The sequence below is a fragment of the Rhinolophus ferrumequinum genome, chromosome 9, assembly GCF_004115265.2.
Source record: "Rhinolophus ferrumequinum isolate MPI-CBG mRhiFer1 chromosome 9, mRhiFer1_v1.p, whole genome shotgun sequence".
Lineage (NCBI taxonomy): Eukaryota > Metazoa > Chordata > Mammalia > Chiroptera > Rhinolophidae > Rhinolophus > Rhinolophus ferrumequinum.
Window position 1 is genome coordinate 69,298,854 of NC_046292.1, and position 18,544 is coordinate 69,317,397.

Here is an 18,544-nt window from a genome sequence, read left to right on the forward strand (position 1 = left end):
TCTAATCTCCCATGGAAATGTTACAAAAGTGATAGTATATGTGAATATGTGTATATATGCCTATATATATAAAGAGAAGCAGAGTTTCTCACTCATCTGAAAGACAGACTCAGTCCCCACAGGATACCAAATTAATGACGCGTGAGCTGCTTTATCATGTCGAGTTTTCCAAAGCAGAGTCCCAGGCCACACAGGGATCCTCACTGGCCTTGCCAAATGATCTCTCCCGACTACTAAATTTACCCTTTTCAACTTCCAGTGTTAGCATGATATTAGGAGAAGCTTGACCCAAAACTTAAAAGGCATTTGCCATCTAAAGGGTGTTTTTCAGGAAAAAATAAAATGTTGGCATCATTACTATTACTAGCCACGATCCTCAATCTATTTTTACCCTCCAAATGTGCTTCTGGGAAATCCCTCACTGGGGAGGATTCTTTCTTTTATTTTTCTTTTAAGTTGCATCCAATCTGCCAACCCTGGTTCAAGGGCACAAACTGAATTTTACAAACACTTGGCTCCAAATAGGTTCCTAGAATTCTCTTTACAGCATTCCTCTTTGTCAAGACTGATCATCGAAGTTCCATTTTACAGAAAAGGACAGGAAGGCTCATAGAAGCTAAAGAATCTGCCCGAGGCACAGCTCTGGTAGAAAACAGGGCTGACAATAGAACCAAAGACCTTACAACTCACTCTACAGCTCTTTCTACTCTACCACCATGGAGTCAGCTACCAAACTCAAGAAACCAGTGGACGTGGGTAGACAGAGCCGTACTCACCCCCCCACTAAGAGGACACTGGGAGATAATAACCATAAGGGCTCTTCCTGATCACTTACTAAGTGCACATTCCATAGATTCTGAATCCTCACATCTGACAACTGAAGAAACTGGGGCTCTGAGAAGTTGGGTAAAGCCCCAGATTACATAGTTTTAGCCAGAGACGAGTGCAAATTCAAACTGTGTCTGTTGGTCTCCAAAAACTATGCAATACAAACCCAGATTGAGAGTGAAAAGGTAGTGAGGCAAAGCAGGGGTTATGTCCTTGCCTGCCTCCTGCACAGAGATTCTCCCCATTGGGTTGCTTCCTTCTCTTTCTCCCCTTCCCCAGGGGCCTGAGGAGCTGTGTGGTGGAAGTAGAAGAGAAAGGGAATGGAGGGGCAGACAGAAACAGGAAATAACTATATGGAAACAAAATAACTGCTTGGCTGGAAAAATGGTCTCTTATAGTAAACATTAACAACAACAAAAACTGCCGAAGGCTCTGAAGGTGATTGAATAGAAAATACGGTAGGTACAGCATGGCAAGAATGTCAGGTTGTATAGATTTAAAATGTAAATGCTTCTATGATGGTCAGTTTTACATGTCAACTTGGCTTGGTTATTGTCTCTATTCAATCAAACACTAATCTAGACAGTTGCTCTGAAGGTATTTTGTAGATGTTATTCAAGTCCATAATCAGGTGGCTCTAAGGGAGATTATCCTGGATTATCTGTACGGGCCTGATTCAATCAGCTGAAAAGCCTTAAGAGAAGAGCTGAGGCTCAGCTCATGCTGGAGAGTTCCAGCGGCCCTTCTTCCTGACCTCTGGCTCTGCAGATTTCTGACTTGTCTTTCCTGGCCCCACAATGGCGTGAGCCAATTCCTTGCAATAAATCTCTTCATATATATCCCTACTGGTTCTCTTTCTCTGGCTAACCCCTGACTGATACAGCTTTCTGTAAATGGCTGCTGCAAGCCCCAAGAGGAATGGAGATGCATATTCTAGCCCAGCAACCACAGACCTAATTAACAGTTATTTGGGGTTTTTTTTGGGGAGGGAAGTAGGGGGGTCAGGGGGAGGTGGGAAGTTTCTAAAGGCTATTTCCTTGGGCCAGGAGAGCGGAGCAGTATGGAGGAAGGGCCTTCATTTGCAAAACTGGTTGTATCCCTCTTGAACTTCCTGACATTAGCTCTTAAGCAAACGCAGGCCATGTTCCTGTGCTCAGCCCCATTTTCCAGCCTGCATTGAAGTCTCTGGAGAAGAGCAAGGTGATCTCCTATGCCAAAGCCAAGAAGGCTGGACTGAACATGTTTAACATCTCTGATAAAGTAATCCCCAGACTGCCAAGGATGGATGCAGATATTAAGCAAGGACTCCTGGTGTAGCTGAGCCAGAGACGCACCAACCAGAAGAACATGCTGTTGGGAAAGGAATCGAGAAGCAGTTTTAAAACGCTTACGTTAGCGAAATAGCAGCATGCCCTAGATCCCAGTACTTGAGGATTCACAACACACTTTGCTGAAATGAGACCAGATAGGTGATCCATGTCAGCTCCTCACTGGGTCAGGGAGTGAGGCCCTGATGTGGCCCTCCGAGCTCAGCTCTGAAGCCCTGTCTGTAGGACAGTCATTCGCGGCTCCAGGCCGGAAACCAGTGTGATAGATGACATCACAGTCACGCCCGAGTCAGGCGGCATGTGACTGCCCCCAATGAGGTCTCCATTTACCCTTCTGGGACGTAGGGGGCACCTGGATTATGTCTGTCCCTTAGGAGGTCAGCCAGTTACCTTCCTACCACTATCTGTGACTAAGGGATAATGACAGGGGTTCCAACCAGAGAGGGGGAAAATCAGGAAAAAATGGACTTAGAACACCTGGGAGGTTTAATCATTATGTTATTTTTAAGGTGGCAGCCACCGAGGTACCTTCCAGCCATTGGTGGAACAACTGCCGACAGGATTCCAAAAGCTCCACATGGTATCTGGGAACGCTGTTGTTACATGTCGTCAGATGCGATCAGGACCACCTGCCACATCTAGGTCTTGGGAACAGGACTTCACCTAAGTGTTTTCCTCTACAAAAACAGAACCCTGGTCCAGATGACAGTGGACAATTAGAATCCAGTGTCCCTGGCTATACCCACTTGCTCTCATTCAAAGTATGACTTCATTCAATCCCAGGATCAAAATCTGGGATATGTGATGTAAAGGGAGAAAGTAGGGGAAATCTAGCCCAAACTACTAAGCCTCATCATTCAAAAACATTTATTGTTACTATTGCTAACATTTATTGAGCACTTACTATGGGACAGAGACTATTCTAAGCACTTTACATGGATTATAGCCACCACTTACTAGTTGTGTGACCATGTACAAGTTACCTAACCTCTCTGTGTCAGTTTCCTCATCTCAAAATGAGGATAACAGTACTGGTAGTACCTAGGCTTGTTGTGACAAATAAGATATCTAAAGTGCATAGAAGAGCACTAGCACGTGGCGCACAGTGTGTTTGTTAAATATACACATACGCATACCCTCACAACACGTCACAGAGTTGTCTGACAGATCCTCAGGCTGACAGACCCCTGGTCATTCGCCACTGTGGCAATGTCCAAGCTGCTAGGAAGGGATATGTGAATCCTGTTTTCAAGGGTTGGGGCAGTGTTGGCTTCATACAGCAGCGCTGAATAGTACCCAGCATCCCGTATCACCCAGAAACCAGAGGATCTCCAGAACAGGCTCTCTGTGATAAAGATGAGCAGGCTGCAGATCAAATGGGTAGTGACCACTGTGGGCTTTTGCCAAAGGTGGCAGATGGATAAGGCCCTGACTTCCAGGTGCACCCTCAGCCCTAATATCCCAGATGTGTCATTCGCCACTCAAACAGGACAAAACAGAAGCAGACCGATGACAACTCTCTGGCCCAATGGCATTAAGAGCCCAAATGTGCAACAAACACCCCAGGCCTTCTGGGGATAGGGTGTCAAGACCAAGGGCAAAAGCAGATCTTGGGAAATAAATTCTACCCTGGACAAAGAAACAAGAAAGACTAAAGGGAATCCTTCCTCCCCTGCAGAAATCTGCTTCCAAGCCAGGAAGTTAGGCTATGGATACTTGGAGTGCCAGAAGTGGGTTGACTCAAATAAACTTCTTCTGTGCCCAGGAAGGAGTCAGGCCATCCTGCAGTCCCTTCCAGAGACAGGGAATGTGGGCCACTTTTGCGGACTGCCTACCAAAGGGCCTCACTGTCACTGTCTGCAGTTTATGAGAGGACCCAGGCACAGCCACGAGCTTTCAAGTTGGCCTCACCAGAATCTCCTAGGAGACAGATGTTCCTCCCTTCCATGACGTGAAAAATTATTCTGCAACCTCCTTTAACAAAATACTTGCTTTTTCTACCAAACAGCTTTCCGGAGGCTGCCCACCATGTTAACCAAGGGCATCAGAGATGTAACATTTGATATAATTGCCCAACCCACGGGAAGGGCAGATTCATCAAATTACCAGACTAGCTTTAGCAGTAAAACCTTAAAGGACGTCATGGGATTCTACACGAAGAAACACCAAACTTCCCCCCTCGGTGAAATCGAGTGTCTTTAACCTGAATATGTTGAATGAAAGTAAAGCCTTCTCAGGGCTGGGGCCCATGGCTGCACACAGACATGACACAGTAAGTCCAGCAGAGCCAGGAAAAGTCTACGCTTGCCTGATCCCTCCAAGACAGGATGTCTTGACCAGGAAGAATACACCCAGGCAAACCTCATGAGGCAAGGAGCCACTCACTGGCAACATTCACCAGCCTTAACCTAGGAGGCAGGATAAATCTATTAAGTCTTTCAAAAAAATCTTTGTGGACCAGATTTACCAGTGAAAACTGGACTCTTTCCAATGCTCTAATTGTTACAGTGACATTTAAAATGAGCTCTCACCACAAAAGGGTGAAAATTCATTCCTAAGAAATATGGTAGCTGACTGACCCTAGTTCATGAGAGGCTCAAGCCTCTTATAATTAGGGCTGTTTCGGACAAGCCACAAAACCAACAGATAAGCAGCCGCTGGAAAAAAAATGCACAGTACACAACCACTTGGACTGTCCCACAGGACACAGTGAGTCATTCCACAAGAGACATGTAAAAAACAAGAAAAAAGAAGGACTAATCTTGAAACATTTAGTTACTGAATCTGCCTATAAGACAAGACAACTTCAGTGGGGCAAGACCTCACTGGAAAATCCAGAATGGTATTCCCAGCTCCGTAGTATATAGGGGTGACCCTTCTGGTTGAGCACAAAAGCGGTGTTTGTGTCTGCAATCCTGACCCACCTGCCACAGGCTGCTCCTCTGTCAGCCTCACAGTGGGAATACGAGGGTTCCCATTTTGTCCAATTTTCAGGATCCAACAATGGTACTTATTACACTGAACTATAACTGCTAATCTCTGAACCACCTCTCCCACAAAATGGGAAGCTCTGCGAGGAAAGGCAATCCACTCACTCCATTTCCCTCTGGACCCTCCACACCTAGCACAGTTCCCAGCCTCCTGAAGGCACTAAAAACTGGGTGTTGGATGAATGAACAAGGAGATACATAAACCATCATACTGAGTATGCTAATATCATGATTTTCTAAACGTGGGAGAACTACCAAACAAGAGAAAGGAGAAAATTAGAAAAGAAAAAAAAAATTTTTTTTCCCGATTTTTTTAATGCAATGCAGTAGGGAATACAGAAAATTTTTATAAGTTGCCTCCTGCACAAGCAAACTTGAATGTCTGAGTTATTCGTGGGGCATTTCTGGACCCCACAACCCTCAATTACACATCACTCAGGTTCATAAAAAGGAACGACTGGACATGCGCCGTGGTACAGGCTGTGTACGTCCCTTCCTAGAGCACAGCTAAGCACACATCTGGGGCTATTTAACAACTGATTGGAAATTTCGCCTTCTGATTTCCAGTTAAATACTGGGCACAGGAAAACAAATAGCACTTGTTTTTCACTGAGCCTTGTCAGTCATCCAAACTGCAATGCAGACCAGAGAACTGCCTGTGGTTTGATGGCCGAGGCCCAAAATATTTGGACCTTTTTTTCCCCCCCCCGAAGTTTAAGTAAGAGGAATAAACCAGATTTTGGCAACCCCAGCTTCTTCACCCATCCCCCCTCCCCCACCTTCTCAGAAACACAAAACTTAGGTTTTAAATATTAAGCATGTTCCTGGTATTAATTTACATTTTTCATTAGGATTAAATTTTGATTTGTTTTTAATTCAAAGCCAATAGCATAGAGTTTGGTTTCTCTCATTTGTTTCAACTGCCCTGCCCTGATATTTACTTGGATTTGCTGAAGAGGCAATGTTCAGATTACCATTTTCTGTTTCTAATTAAATTGGGATATAATATCTAACAGTTGTATTATCAAAAAAAAAATCAGCGTTTGAAAGCTGGAAGGAACTTTAGAGATTGGTTGGTACCACCTCCTCATTTTAGAGATGAAGAAACTGAGGCCTGCCTAGTTAAGTGATTTTGTCCAGTAATGTATGCGTATAACTAGTTAGTGGCAGAGCCAAGACTAGTATTCAGGCCTCCTGCTACACAGGCCAGGGTGTTAACTAGAAACAAAAGCCCGAGTTACTGCTGAGTAGAAATGCCAGATAAAATACGGGACATTTAGTTAAATTTGAATTTCAGATAAACAATGAATAATTTTTCAGTGAAAGTATGTTCCAAATATTGCCTAGACATATTAAAAAATTATTTGTTGTTTACCTGACTTCGAATTTAACCGGGCATTCTTTATCTTTATTAACTCTGGAAAACCTCCCTTGGAGACCAATATCCCCTCCGACTCCACATGTCCAATCAAACATACACACATTTACGTACATGTCTTTCCTGATTTTAATGATAAATGGCTGGAAAAAATAAACCACAGCACCGTAACCCTAAGAGTGAATGAGGCTGGAAGAAGTTGCTGCTTATTTCTTGAGGCTTTCCTAATCATAGACACCTTTTTTCCTTATGAGCAATTAAAGCAACTAAGCCTGATACTAAAGGCTAAAGCCTCAAGACTAGACATTTTATGTTATTAGAAGCCAGGTATTAGCATCTCATCCTGAGAATTTCTGCTTCTCCCAGGACCCCAAGTCTGTAGACTTTGCAGGCGAGAATGTTTATGTTTGGAATATGCAAAAAAAGAAAGGTTAAAAAACTAAATAAATCAGATCGGTACATGGAATAAAGTAAAAAGATTTTAATATTTAGTTCCTTAAATTTAATACCATCCCTTTTAAAAAGTGTGCTGCAGCAAGTTTGTTTCTAACAGCTTTATTGAGATATAATCCACCCTTACTATAAGTATATAAATTACATAAATTACATAAATATTATAATATCATAATTCACCCTTATAATTCACTTTATTGAGATATCATAATAGTCACCATTTTAAACTATACAACGGTGTTTTTCAGTATATTCACAATTGTGCTAATATTCACCACTATCTAATTCCAGAACATTTTTTCACCCACAAAAGAAACTCCATACCCTTAGTAGTCATTCCCCATTCTTTCCTCCCACCAGGCCTTCGGAACTACCGATCTACTTTCTTTCTCTATGAATTTGACTGTTTGGGACATTTCGTATAAATGGAATTACACAATATGTGGCCTTTTGTGTCCGGCTTCTTTCATTTTATAATGTTTTCAAGGTTCATCCATGTTGTGGTATGTATCACTACTTCAGCATTTTAATGGCCAAATAATATTCCATTGTATGGGTATAATACCATTTTTTTCATCCATTAATCAGTTGATGGATATTTTGGGCTGTATGCACTTTTTGATTATTATGAATAATGCTGCTGTGAACATTTGTGGACAAGTTTTTCTGTGGACATATGTTTGGCCCAATTGTTTTCCAAAGCACCACTTTATATTCCCACCAGCAATGTATATGAGTTTCAATTTCCCTACATAGTGAACAACACTTGTTATTAGCTGCCTTTTTTATTATAGCCATCCCAGTGGGTGTGAAGTGACATCTCATTGTGATTTTAAATTTGCTTTCTCCTAATGACTAATGATACTGAGCATCTTTTTATATGTTTATTGGCTATTTGTGCTTTCTCTCTGGAGAAATGTCTATTCAAATTGCAGTTTATTTTTAAAGACAACCTAGTATTGTGGTTTTCTGGCAAACTCAGGTTGAAAGTTCAGACTTCTATTGCCCAGTTGAGCTGTCCTACTTTTTCTTCAATGTGGAAACGACTGCATAAATAAAAATAAGCTTAAATGACTCTTCTAAGAGAAATTTACTTATAGTTTAAATGGGACAGACTGAAAGGGTAGCATTATTTTTATTTCCGATTGCAGTAAGGGACAACTTTAACCTACCCAATATTCTCTGGGCCATCCATACACTCTGCAAAAGAAAAACTACAAGGCTGTGACAACTCCATCGTGTGTGTGTGTGTGTGTGTGTGTGTGTGTGTGTGTGTTTGTGTGTGTGTGGCTTATACTCAAAGATCCACTACTTGAGATTCAGCCCAAAAGAATCATTCTTTACCCCACTCCCATTTCCTGGTAATCAGAACAACCAGATAAAGGAACTAACTAGACTTGCAGAAGAAATTCAATACCACTTTCTCCCTGCCTGATACATTCCCACTTGCCTGCACTGTGAAATCATGAGAAGGACTGGAATGATTTGACAGGAAAGAACAAAAAATGATACCTTTATTAGACAGTATTAAAGTACAATAAGTCCTCACTTAATGTCATCGATAGGTTCTTAGAAACTGTGACTAAGCAAAACAATGTGTAATGAAACCAGTTTTACCATAGGCTAATCGATATACACAAGAGTTAAGCTCCTATGGCATATTTCTGGTCACATAACCATCACCAAACTTCTAAATAAAGACCCCAAAACACTTTCAATATTAAACACTGAACTAAATGTGAGCTATACACACATTTAAGAAATATTAATAAAAACAAGTAAGAAAATTCTTTTCCACCTATTCCAAATCAGGGTTGCGGGTGGCCAGAGCTTATCCTGGCATCTCAGGATGCAAGGTGGGACCCCACTTTGGACAGGACGACCTTCCGTTGCAGGGCCATTCACACACACTCACACTCACTCAGCCTGGGACAACTGAGACATACCAATTCACCTCAGGTGCACATTTCTGGGATGTGGGAGGAAACTGAAGTCCTCAGAGAAAAACCCAGGCAGACATGGGGAGAACGTGCAAATTACACAGACAGTGGCCCTGGCTGGAAATCTTTTTTTTTTCCTTATCACCAGTTATAACAAAATGATGCTGAACAAAAACAACACTGTTTGAGGACCTGCTATACAATATTTTTAGTCATCCTCATGGTTGGCTGAGACATTTTGAGTAACACAAGGCCTGCTAAGAAATTATGAAAGGTTTCCTTTTTTTAAAGGTTTCCTTTTTAGTTATGATAATGCAGACATGTTGACTTAAATTAAAAAGTCATCCAGATAGGTGAGTAGATGCCATTGCTTGAACTTTTCTTACCACCCTACTTAGAAAAACAAACAAACAAACAAACTGTTAAAGTATTACAGCTCTGCCTAGAAAGTAAAGACAGCTTTAATTAAGACAGTAATGCAAATCCTTCAGCAGCATGTCAGGGAGGAAGCAAGGAAGTAGGCATCTTAAACTGAAATTTAAAAGACCCACCACTCTCTCCTCAGCTTCTCTAAGCTCTCTAACCTTGGAAAAGACAGTGACGGAAACAGCTAACCCTCAGTTTTCAAAGATTCCATGGGCCTTCTGAAGTGTTTGGATAAAACATCTTATGCCAAATAATTTAGTTACCTTATCCACAAAATTTAACTCTTAACTACTGTAAGTAGATAAACAACGCACTACTGGGTTTCTATCCAGCAGCTGATCGCTCTTCTGCAATGGCTGTCAAGTGGATGAGTAGATTCTGAAATTCATTTCAGGTTATAAGAAAGTCTTGTCTTCTTTACTTCAGCACACTTTCTATTAGAGAAAGCTGCCCAGCTTATGACAGAACTTGCAACACTCGTCTTCTGCTGATCTCAGAAACTGAATGAAAAACAGATGTTCCCCCTTCTCATCCAGGCCATTAAGAAATGTACAGATGGGAGAAAACCGTCTTCCCTAAAGAAAACCTGCTGGACAACAAGGCAGACAGAGTTCAGGTGTCCCAGAATTCAAATCCTACACTTATCCCATTGCTGCTTCCCCCATGTTGGTAATTTTAGGTTCATCCCTTAATCTGCAATCTCCTTAACATGGTGATTAACTCCAAATAGGGTTGATGTTAAATTGTTTACTAAAACTGTCTCCTTTTTGTGTCATTGTTGGTACGTCTTACACTAATGGCCAAGAGGCAGTTCTTAACAGATCTTGAACAAAATGAAAGCAAATACATAACTAGGAGTAAGATACTTTCCCTTAAAACCCCATGGAGTGGCAGATTGAAGAAGGAATCCAGTAAGTGACCAGTACAACTATGGTATATGTGCCCCACATTTTTCATCTGGGCCTGGAGCCCAGGGAAATAGGAACTCCTTTCAATCTGGGGCCGGCCAAACTAGATGTTTTATAATTAGAAATGTAAATTCAACATCCTTCCCAAGTGTTCTTTACTATGACTAATAACAAACAGGAACAAACGAGGCAGGTAATGCTCATGAAGTTACTAATGTCAAGGCCTGTACTAAACATTTTACACGTAAGCGCGTTTAATCAAGATAACAACCCCATGATGTAGGGACTGTTATTATTCCCATATTAGAGCTGATGAAAGTCAGGCTTCGAGAAATAAAATAATTTGCCCCCGATTATTGCTTGGATTCAAACCAAGGTAAGCAAAGCCCTCGCTCATAACCTCTCCATAACCTAACCAATGTGACAGCCGCTCGCCTCATGTAGCTACTGAGCACCTGAAGTGGGGCTAGTGTGCTTGAGAAACCATAGTTCTGATTTGAGTTCATTTGAATTTAAATAGCTACCCATAGCGAGTAACGGATAGCACAGCTCTGCACTATCAAGGCTAAGTGTGTATGTATATGGCCTTCTGAATGTGGCCGTTAGTCTTACTATCACAAATACCTTTAATTACAGGAGACTGACGATGACTATGAGTGTGAAGGGAGCCAAGTCACCATAAGAGTTTGTAGAGTAAGTCCTATCTGGGTTTGAGTCCAAGCTCTGCCAGGTAATTAACCGTTTGATTTAGGTCACTACTTAACCTCTCTTGAGTCTTAGTTCCTCATCTGTAAAAGTATCTGTAAAATGGGGTAAATAGATTGGTGCAAAAGTAATTGCAGTTTAAAAGGTTTAAAAAAAAAAAAAATTGCAAAAACCGCAATTACTTTTGCACCAAACTAATACCTCCAACGTCATATGGTTAATGTGAGAATGAGGTAAAGTATCAGAGAACTTAGTGCAATACTTGGAATGTACTAAGTGCTAAATAAATGTGCTAGTAATAACAACTCTGACTTTTGGCCTTTTTAATTTAGAAGTAATGAGAGTTTCAAGTCTCAAAAAAAGGCCACACTTTAAGTTATTAGTAATTCCTACCTTATAAATGTACTTTTGAATTAAAATTTTTTATTTTGAAGTTAATTCACATTTACAAAGTTGCAAATATAGTACAAAGAACTCTTGTATGACCTTTAACCAGATTTCCCAGCTTTCAACATCTTGCCATATTTGTTTTATTATTCTATTAATCCATCGTATTTTTTTCCTGAACTATTTGGCCTTTTATTCCTTAATGCTTAAGTGTATTATGTCTCCTAAAGAGGATATTCTCTTATATAGCAACAGTACAATTATTAAATTCAGGAAATATAAAATTGATACAATACTCTAATCTATAGGCTCCATTCCAATTTTGCCTTTTATCCCCATAATGTACTTTATAGCAACGTGTCCCCCCACCCCCCAACACACACACACACATACCCAAGAGGATCCAGTTCAGGATCACACATGTTTTGTGAGTCTCCTTGAATCTGGAATGGCTCCACAGCCTCTTTTTGTCTGTCATGACTAACATTTTTGAAGAGCATAGGCCAGTTATTTTATAGAATGTCATTCAATTTGCTTTTCTCCAAAGTTTCCTCATGATTCGAGTCAGGTTATGTGCACTGTGGGCTAAAATACTTCAGAAGCGATGCTGTGTTTGTTCTCAGGCTATCACATCTAGAGGCACACAATGCCCATCTTCATCATATTGATGTTAATTTGGATCCTTTAATAAAGGTATTGCTGGGTAGCTCCCCTACATACAGTTACTAGTTCGCCTTGTCATTAGTAAGTAATTTGAAACTATGAAAATGTACTGTTCTTCAAACTCCCTCCGCCTCCACAAGATTTAGCATCTACTGATGTGTCCTGAATAATCGACTTTTATTATGATGGCTGCAAAATGATGATTTTCTAACTCCATCATTCCTTCTCCACTTATAGACTGGCATGCTACTATAAAAGGGAGCTTTCCTCTCTACCCGTTTTACTCATTTCTTTAGCTACTTTTTAACTGTATTGACTATGGAGTCTTACTTTATGTAATGGGTACCACGGAGTTTTTAAAAGTACTTTTCAAATACAAGTGACAAGAAACTACATATCTGGATCAAGAGTAATTAATTAGGAAGAATTTATTCGTTATGCAAGAGAAAGACTATTAACTGAGGCCTCTTCTTGTTTTGAATGCTTGTGGGCAGGAGAGGTTTAAAAGCCCAAGGCTCTGCAGTTGAGGACATTAGCAAGTTTGAGGACATTAGCACGAAGCTCGAGCAATAGACAGTGTGAGCTATCACTGTGAAGTGCAGCGTTGCTCATCATCAGACATGATATCATACCCCAAAAATTCCATCCAAACAACCCATCAATTTCTCCACAACTAGCAAACTTGAATGTTCTGGCAAACTTAAAAGGACATGATTTACAAATAGTAGGTAATATTTGGATCTTTCCACAAGAGCTGGGTTCCAGCTTTTTTATAAAATACAAATGTTTTCATTTTGGAGCTCACTGTGTCACTTTCTCAACAAACAGATCCTCGTATCAGAAATGAGGCCTGTGTTATATACAAATAGAATGGGTTTGCACGCCATTTATTTTGTGGTCACAGACCACACACCCAATGGCTATTTATAATATTTACATTGCTCATGATGCCACAAAGGGGACCTCAGAGCTGAGACCAAAGCTCAGGCCACACAGAATATGACTGCAGGTCTTGCTCTGACGTGCAAACTAGACCTGACTCTCCATCCGCAGAAGAAGGCATGTGAGTGGTGTTTGTTTTCTATGAAAGCTTATCTATGCCATCCAAGTATCACTAAGAGCATACTCCAAATTTAACACACTGTGGAGTCTGGTATTATTTCAGTGAAACAAGCCTTTTAAAAAGACTTGGGGCCGACCAGGTGGCTCAGGCGGTTAGAGCTCCATGCTCCTAACTCCGAAGGCTGCCGGTTCGATTCCCACATGGGCCAGTGGGCTCTCAACCACAAGGTTGCCAGTTCAATTCCTCGAGTCCCACAAGGGACGGTGAGCAGCGCCCCCTGCAACTAAAAATTGAACATGGCACCTTGAGCTGAGCTGCCACAGAGCTCCCGGATAGCTCAGTTGGTTGGAGCGTGTCCTCTCAACCACAAGGTTGCCGGTTCGATTCCCGCAAGGGATGGTGGGCTGTGCTCCCTGCAACTAGCAACGGCAACTGGACCTGGAGCTGAGCTGCGCCCTCCACAACTAAGACTGAAAGGACAACAACTTGAAACTGAGCTGTGCCCTCCACAACTAAGATTGAAAGGACAACAATTTGACTGGAGAAAAGTCCTGGAAGTACACACTGTTCCCCAATAAAGTCCTGTTCCCCTTCCCTAATAAAATCTTAAAAGAAAAAGAAAGAAAGAAAAAAGGCTTGCAAAGTTTGAATGTCATTATAGCCTTGTGCTAAGGACCACTGTGGGAGGGTTTCAAACACTTACCAAGAAAAGTCTGGAAACCCCAATCGCAAGCCTCTCTGTCTTCAGATGCCAAACCAGGGGCTGTGGGGAGTTGAGCAGGAACACGACAGGCTTGTGGTGAATGTGGACTGAGGAGATGGGATTCAGGTGTAGAGTGACCTAGGAAGCAAAACAGAGGAATCTTAGCACTGGCTTTCCATTAAAACCACTTAGCGTAGCATCTGGAATACTGTTTTACAGCTCCCCACTAAGAGAAGGAGGCTATAAGCTAGTTCAGATTCATAGATAAGATATATTAGGTTGAAAAAGATGACATTGCCAATATTTGACCATTTTTTTACTACAAAGACGGCTATATCATAGGGTTTAATCCACATTCATCTCAACTAAAACATGATTCAGCTCCCAGTAATAGTGGAACACAAATAAACAGAACACGTTGATTTCAAAGTCGGCAAAGGCGGAATAAAAGTTACCTTTCCTCAGGCCTGCCTTATCCTTCAAGTCAAATGACTGAGCTGAAAACTGGAGTCCAGAACCCTCTAAGGGCAGGTCATCCTCTGATCACCAGAGAAATGACTTTCTTCTCTTCCAGGTAATCTCCAACCTCTATAAAGTTACGTGAGTTCTGCCAAGAAAAGTGTCGAAAGCTAAGGGAAAGGGGCTGCCAAAGTGAGCTGCCAGTGCTTTCATCATCCCTGCTATTAGCTTGAAGGGGTTTTCCAAAGAAATGAAGCACAGAGAACACGTAGAATAAAAACTGATTGTATATAGCCCCAGTCAAAAAGAAGAAGAAAGGAGTAGGAAGAGAGGAGGAGGAGAAGGACAGGGAGGGAGGGAGGAAGAAAGGGAAGAAGGAAGGAAGGAAGGAAGGAAGGAAGGAAGGAAGGAAGGAAGGAAGGAAGGAAGGAAGGAAGGAAAGAAGGAAGGAAGGAAGGAAACGGAAGAAAACCATAAGCCTGGATAGGAAAACTATGGCCATTTTGATAGCAGATCAAGGACTACTGTAGGTTACCAGTGTCGCCATGAACGCCATCAGAAAGCACCTATGAGGAGAGCAGGAACCAGTGGGTTCAATAATGTCCTCCTGGAGCACACGAGTCAAGGTTGGTCAACATGAACACAGGAAAGCAAAACAGTAGATACAGAAATAACTGAGCAGATGCTTTCACATTAGCATGTCTCACACTGGCTTTCTCTACAGAGGGGTGAGGCAAGACCCAAGAATCACATATTTAAACAAACTGAACTCACTAAAGAGCGTCAAAAAGTGATAAGGGAGGGGAAGGGTAAAAAAGGGCTTCAGCTGGAGAGACACAGAATAAATGATCCACTGGGACTAACTGTACATCTTCAGCCATAATCCTTATGAGGATTAAATGGTCTAGATCTAGGCTCTGAGTCCATACAATCAACAGGAACAGAACACTCAAAGCTGGACTACTTTATATCTTCCCAGAGGCTGCCGGCCTACTGAGATCCTCATGTATCTCTACCTTTTATTGTAGGGACTGCCTATGACACCAGTGTCACGCGTTGCAGTATACTCACAGGTCACTGATAAGGCACTGATACCCTTAGCACATGGTAGCCTCTCAGTAAATGCCAACTGGCTATTTAATTGTTCTAATTTTCTTTCTTTCTTTCTTTCTTTCTTTCTTTCTTTCTTTCTTTCTTTCTTTCTTTCTTTTTTTAAAATATTCTGAGAAAGTTTTTATTTTTATTTTATTTTATTTGTGGGTGGGGAAGGGGAACAGGACTTTATTGGGAAACAGTGTGAACTTCCAGGACTTTTTCCAAGTCAAGTTGCTGTCCTTTCAATCTTAGTTGTGGAGGGTGCAGCTCAGCTCCAGGTCCCGTTGCCATTGTTAGTTGCAGGGGGTGCAGCCCACCATCCCTTGCAGGAGTCAAAACGGCAACCCTGTGGTTGAGAGGACGCTCTCCAACCAACTGAGCCATCTGGCATTGGCCCATGTAGGAATTGAACTGGGAGCCTTTGGCATTAGGACGGAGCTCCTGCCTGAGCCACCGGGCCAGCCCCCTAATTGTTCTAATTTTCAACACCATGAAAGTATTTTATTCTATGAATAATTTACAATGAATGAGATGGTATTATAGCATATAATATACATATATAGTATATAATATACATATACATACATATATAGTATATAATATACATATAGTATATAATTATAGTATATAATACAATCTCATTCATTAACTGTTGAGTGTGTATCTTCATCTCCAAAATAGACTATAAATACTCAGTAGGCAAAGGTATGTCTTATGTTTAATACTATGCTTAACACAGAGTAGATAATTTTTTAAATGATTGGCTTATCACAGTAAATTCATAAATGTATGTTACCTAAAAGGTAAAGAAGGCTGCATATAGGTTCAAAGGGATTTAGCTAGCCAGTTCACAGAAAAGTGAAAAAAACGAGCAATACTCAAACTACGATGAGTTATGTCTCCAAGACAGCTAGGATCACTTTTATATTTGGCATAAGGAAAAGTACTAAAAGCAGAGTACTAATGAGCAATATGTCAAGTACAGCTACAACAAAATAAAATGTTCCTTGGTTGTACAGACTTTACCTCACAGCATTTGGGAGACCCTATCTGCAGCTAGTAATACACAGATTGATCGCCACCATAAACAAGAGCGGCTGTAGAAACAGAGCAGTGGCTAAGATTCAAACTGTAGCATTAACTTAAACAGAGAGACACACACTATAGAAAGCACACACTATGGAGAGTGGAGAAAGGAGAGATGAAATCATTACTGTTCAAGAGTACCTGAAAAAAGAAACACTCTGTCACTAGTAATATGTGTCCGTAAAGAGTTTCCAGATTTATTCATTCCAAAACTGTTTATTGAGCACCATAATGGCACAAAGAATAGCAATGCATATCCATAGAGGCTACATCGACTCTTTTTCTGATGATTTTCTTTGCAGCCCTCAGGCATATAATTCTTCTTGGAGTGTGTAGATAAAATAGTAATAAATATATATCTCAAACAAACAATATTTTTTTAAAAACTTAGGAAATGAAAAGAAAAATATGTATAAGACAGATATTGGTGCCTAGGTCCAAAATTTTCCAGATGGTCAAAAGTGTCAAGGCCTGGCTCACACAATCAAGGAAAGATTTCTAGGAGCCACAGCTCTCTGAGCTTTCCTGGAAACGGCTCCCTCTTCAATATGTGGCAATGTCTAGCCAAGATGAATCCTCGACTCTGGCACATGGGGCCCAGGCAAAGCCCCAAAACCATTTGGCAAAGAAGAATTCACACTATGATTAGGAAATTAAAAGAAACATACTCAGTACTTTTTTAAAAAGATCATTTGGCAGGAACAGAAAGTCTCCCGCTCACCTAATCCCTCAGCAGCCTTCCTCTTCTATCCTTCCTCCACTTGAATAAATCTTGCTGAAGGGAAGATAGGGAACAACCAAAAACAACCAACAAAAGAAATGAAGGTGTAAGAGCTCCCAGAAATGTGGGGAGAACATACCTGGGTATCTCTTAAAGAATTCCTGCCTAAAGTACCTAATTTCTCTCAGGCTGGGGGGAAAAAAAAGAAAGAAAATCTTCTTTAGAATGAATTATAGCTCAGGATAGACTATAGTGACAAAGATAAAAACATACTGCTAAAGTTTTTCATGGGTAGGTTACTGTCCAGTGATCACGGTGTAAACACTACCAGAGCTGAGGCAGGCAGCAGTAAAGAAATAGCCCATGGAAAAATCCAGTAAGTTTCCAGCTCAGAAATCCAAATAGTAAAGAGTTGATTACCAATCCAATGTCAAATTTACATAAAATTAAGGGTCACCATTTAGTTCATGGGCTTCATAATACCGAACTGGACCGAGGGACCATGTGACGGTGAAGGCTTATGGGACCAAGGAGGATGCATCCCAAATGAGGGAGCAATGACTACTCTCTAAATTACTGGCTTCTTGGTTAATCTTTGGGAGTTACAGAGCATTTGAGAATTTAATGCAAGATATGAACCCTCTACACACACACACACACACACACACACACACACGTCCACATGCATGTTAAATTTTACAGGCAATGTCAGGGAAATACAAATACATCCATTGCCAGGCCCATGAACTCCACATTAAATACACATTAACCGAGGTTAAGGAATTCATTGTAGAAGAGCAGGAAAATTCTAGTGGCAGAAACAGAAACAACACAAAAAACTCCATCTAATTAAACTAGAATAGATCTCTGGTCTTAAGATGTCATCTTCTCAGGGAAAGAACTTAATAGCTGACAACTCAGAGCTAAAAGACTTCCACATGCAGTTTCTGGGGCTTCAGCGATCTCTTTTAACCATAAAACCTAGTCCAGGAGTTCCTGCTCTAATCATGTTTGTCACAAACAGCACTGAATTTCAGTGTTCCTAATGCCGTGAGAAAATGCAAGTACATCTGATCTGTCACATTCCATATGTAGACACTGCCCCTCATAGATTGCTGATCCCTCTCCTAAATGAAGGAAAACTAATTGGTCTAATCTGCTCTATGACATCTATTTATACTAGGTCTTCTGAGGTTATCTGTGTACTTCAACAAACTTAGTCGTAATTAATATATTTTTCCTATTTCATAAAGAAATTCAAAGTAAATCATTTTGAGTACTTTTCTGGGGAATCTGAACACAATTTTGACCCAAGTCAAGGCCAACTCTAAGGAGCATCAAGTATCCAAGTGGAAAGACAACCAACCTTCGTGTCTCCCATTTAGGAAGCATGTCCTTCCTTCCTTGCCCA

General features: G+C 41.1%; 1 protein-coding gene across 1 annotated transcript in view; it reads right to left on the minus strand.

Moving 5' to 3' along the window:
• TGFBR3 (transforming growth factor beta receptor 3) overlaps positions 1 to 18,544 on the minus strand; it is a 185,331-nt gene that overhangs the window by 56,652 nt on the left and 110,135 nt on the right. Inside the window, exon 4 of the mRNA XM_033114407.1 lies at positions 13,773 to 13,910. Within this exon, the coding sequence (XP_032970298.1) occupies positions 13,773 to 13,910 (138 nt within the window). The remainder of the gene's footprint in view (positions 1 to 13,772; positions 13,911 to 18,544) is intronic.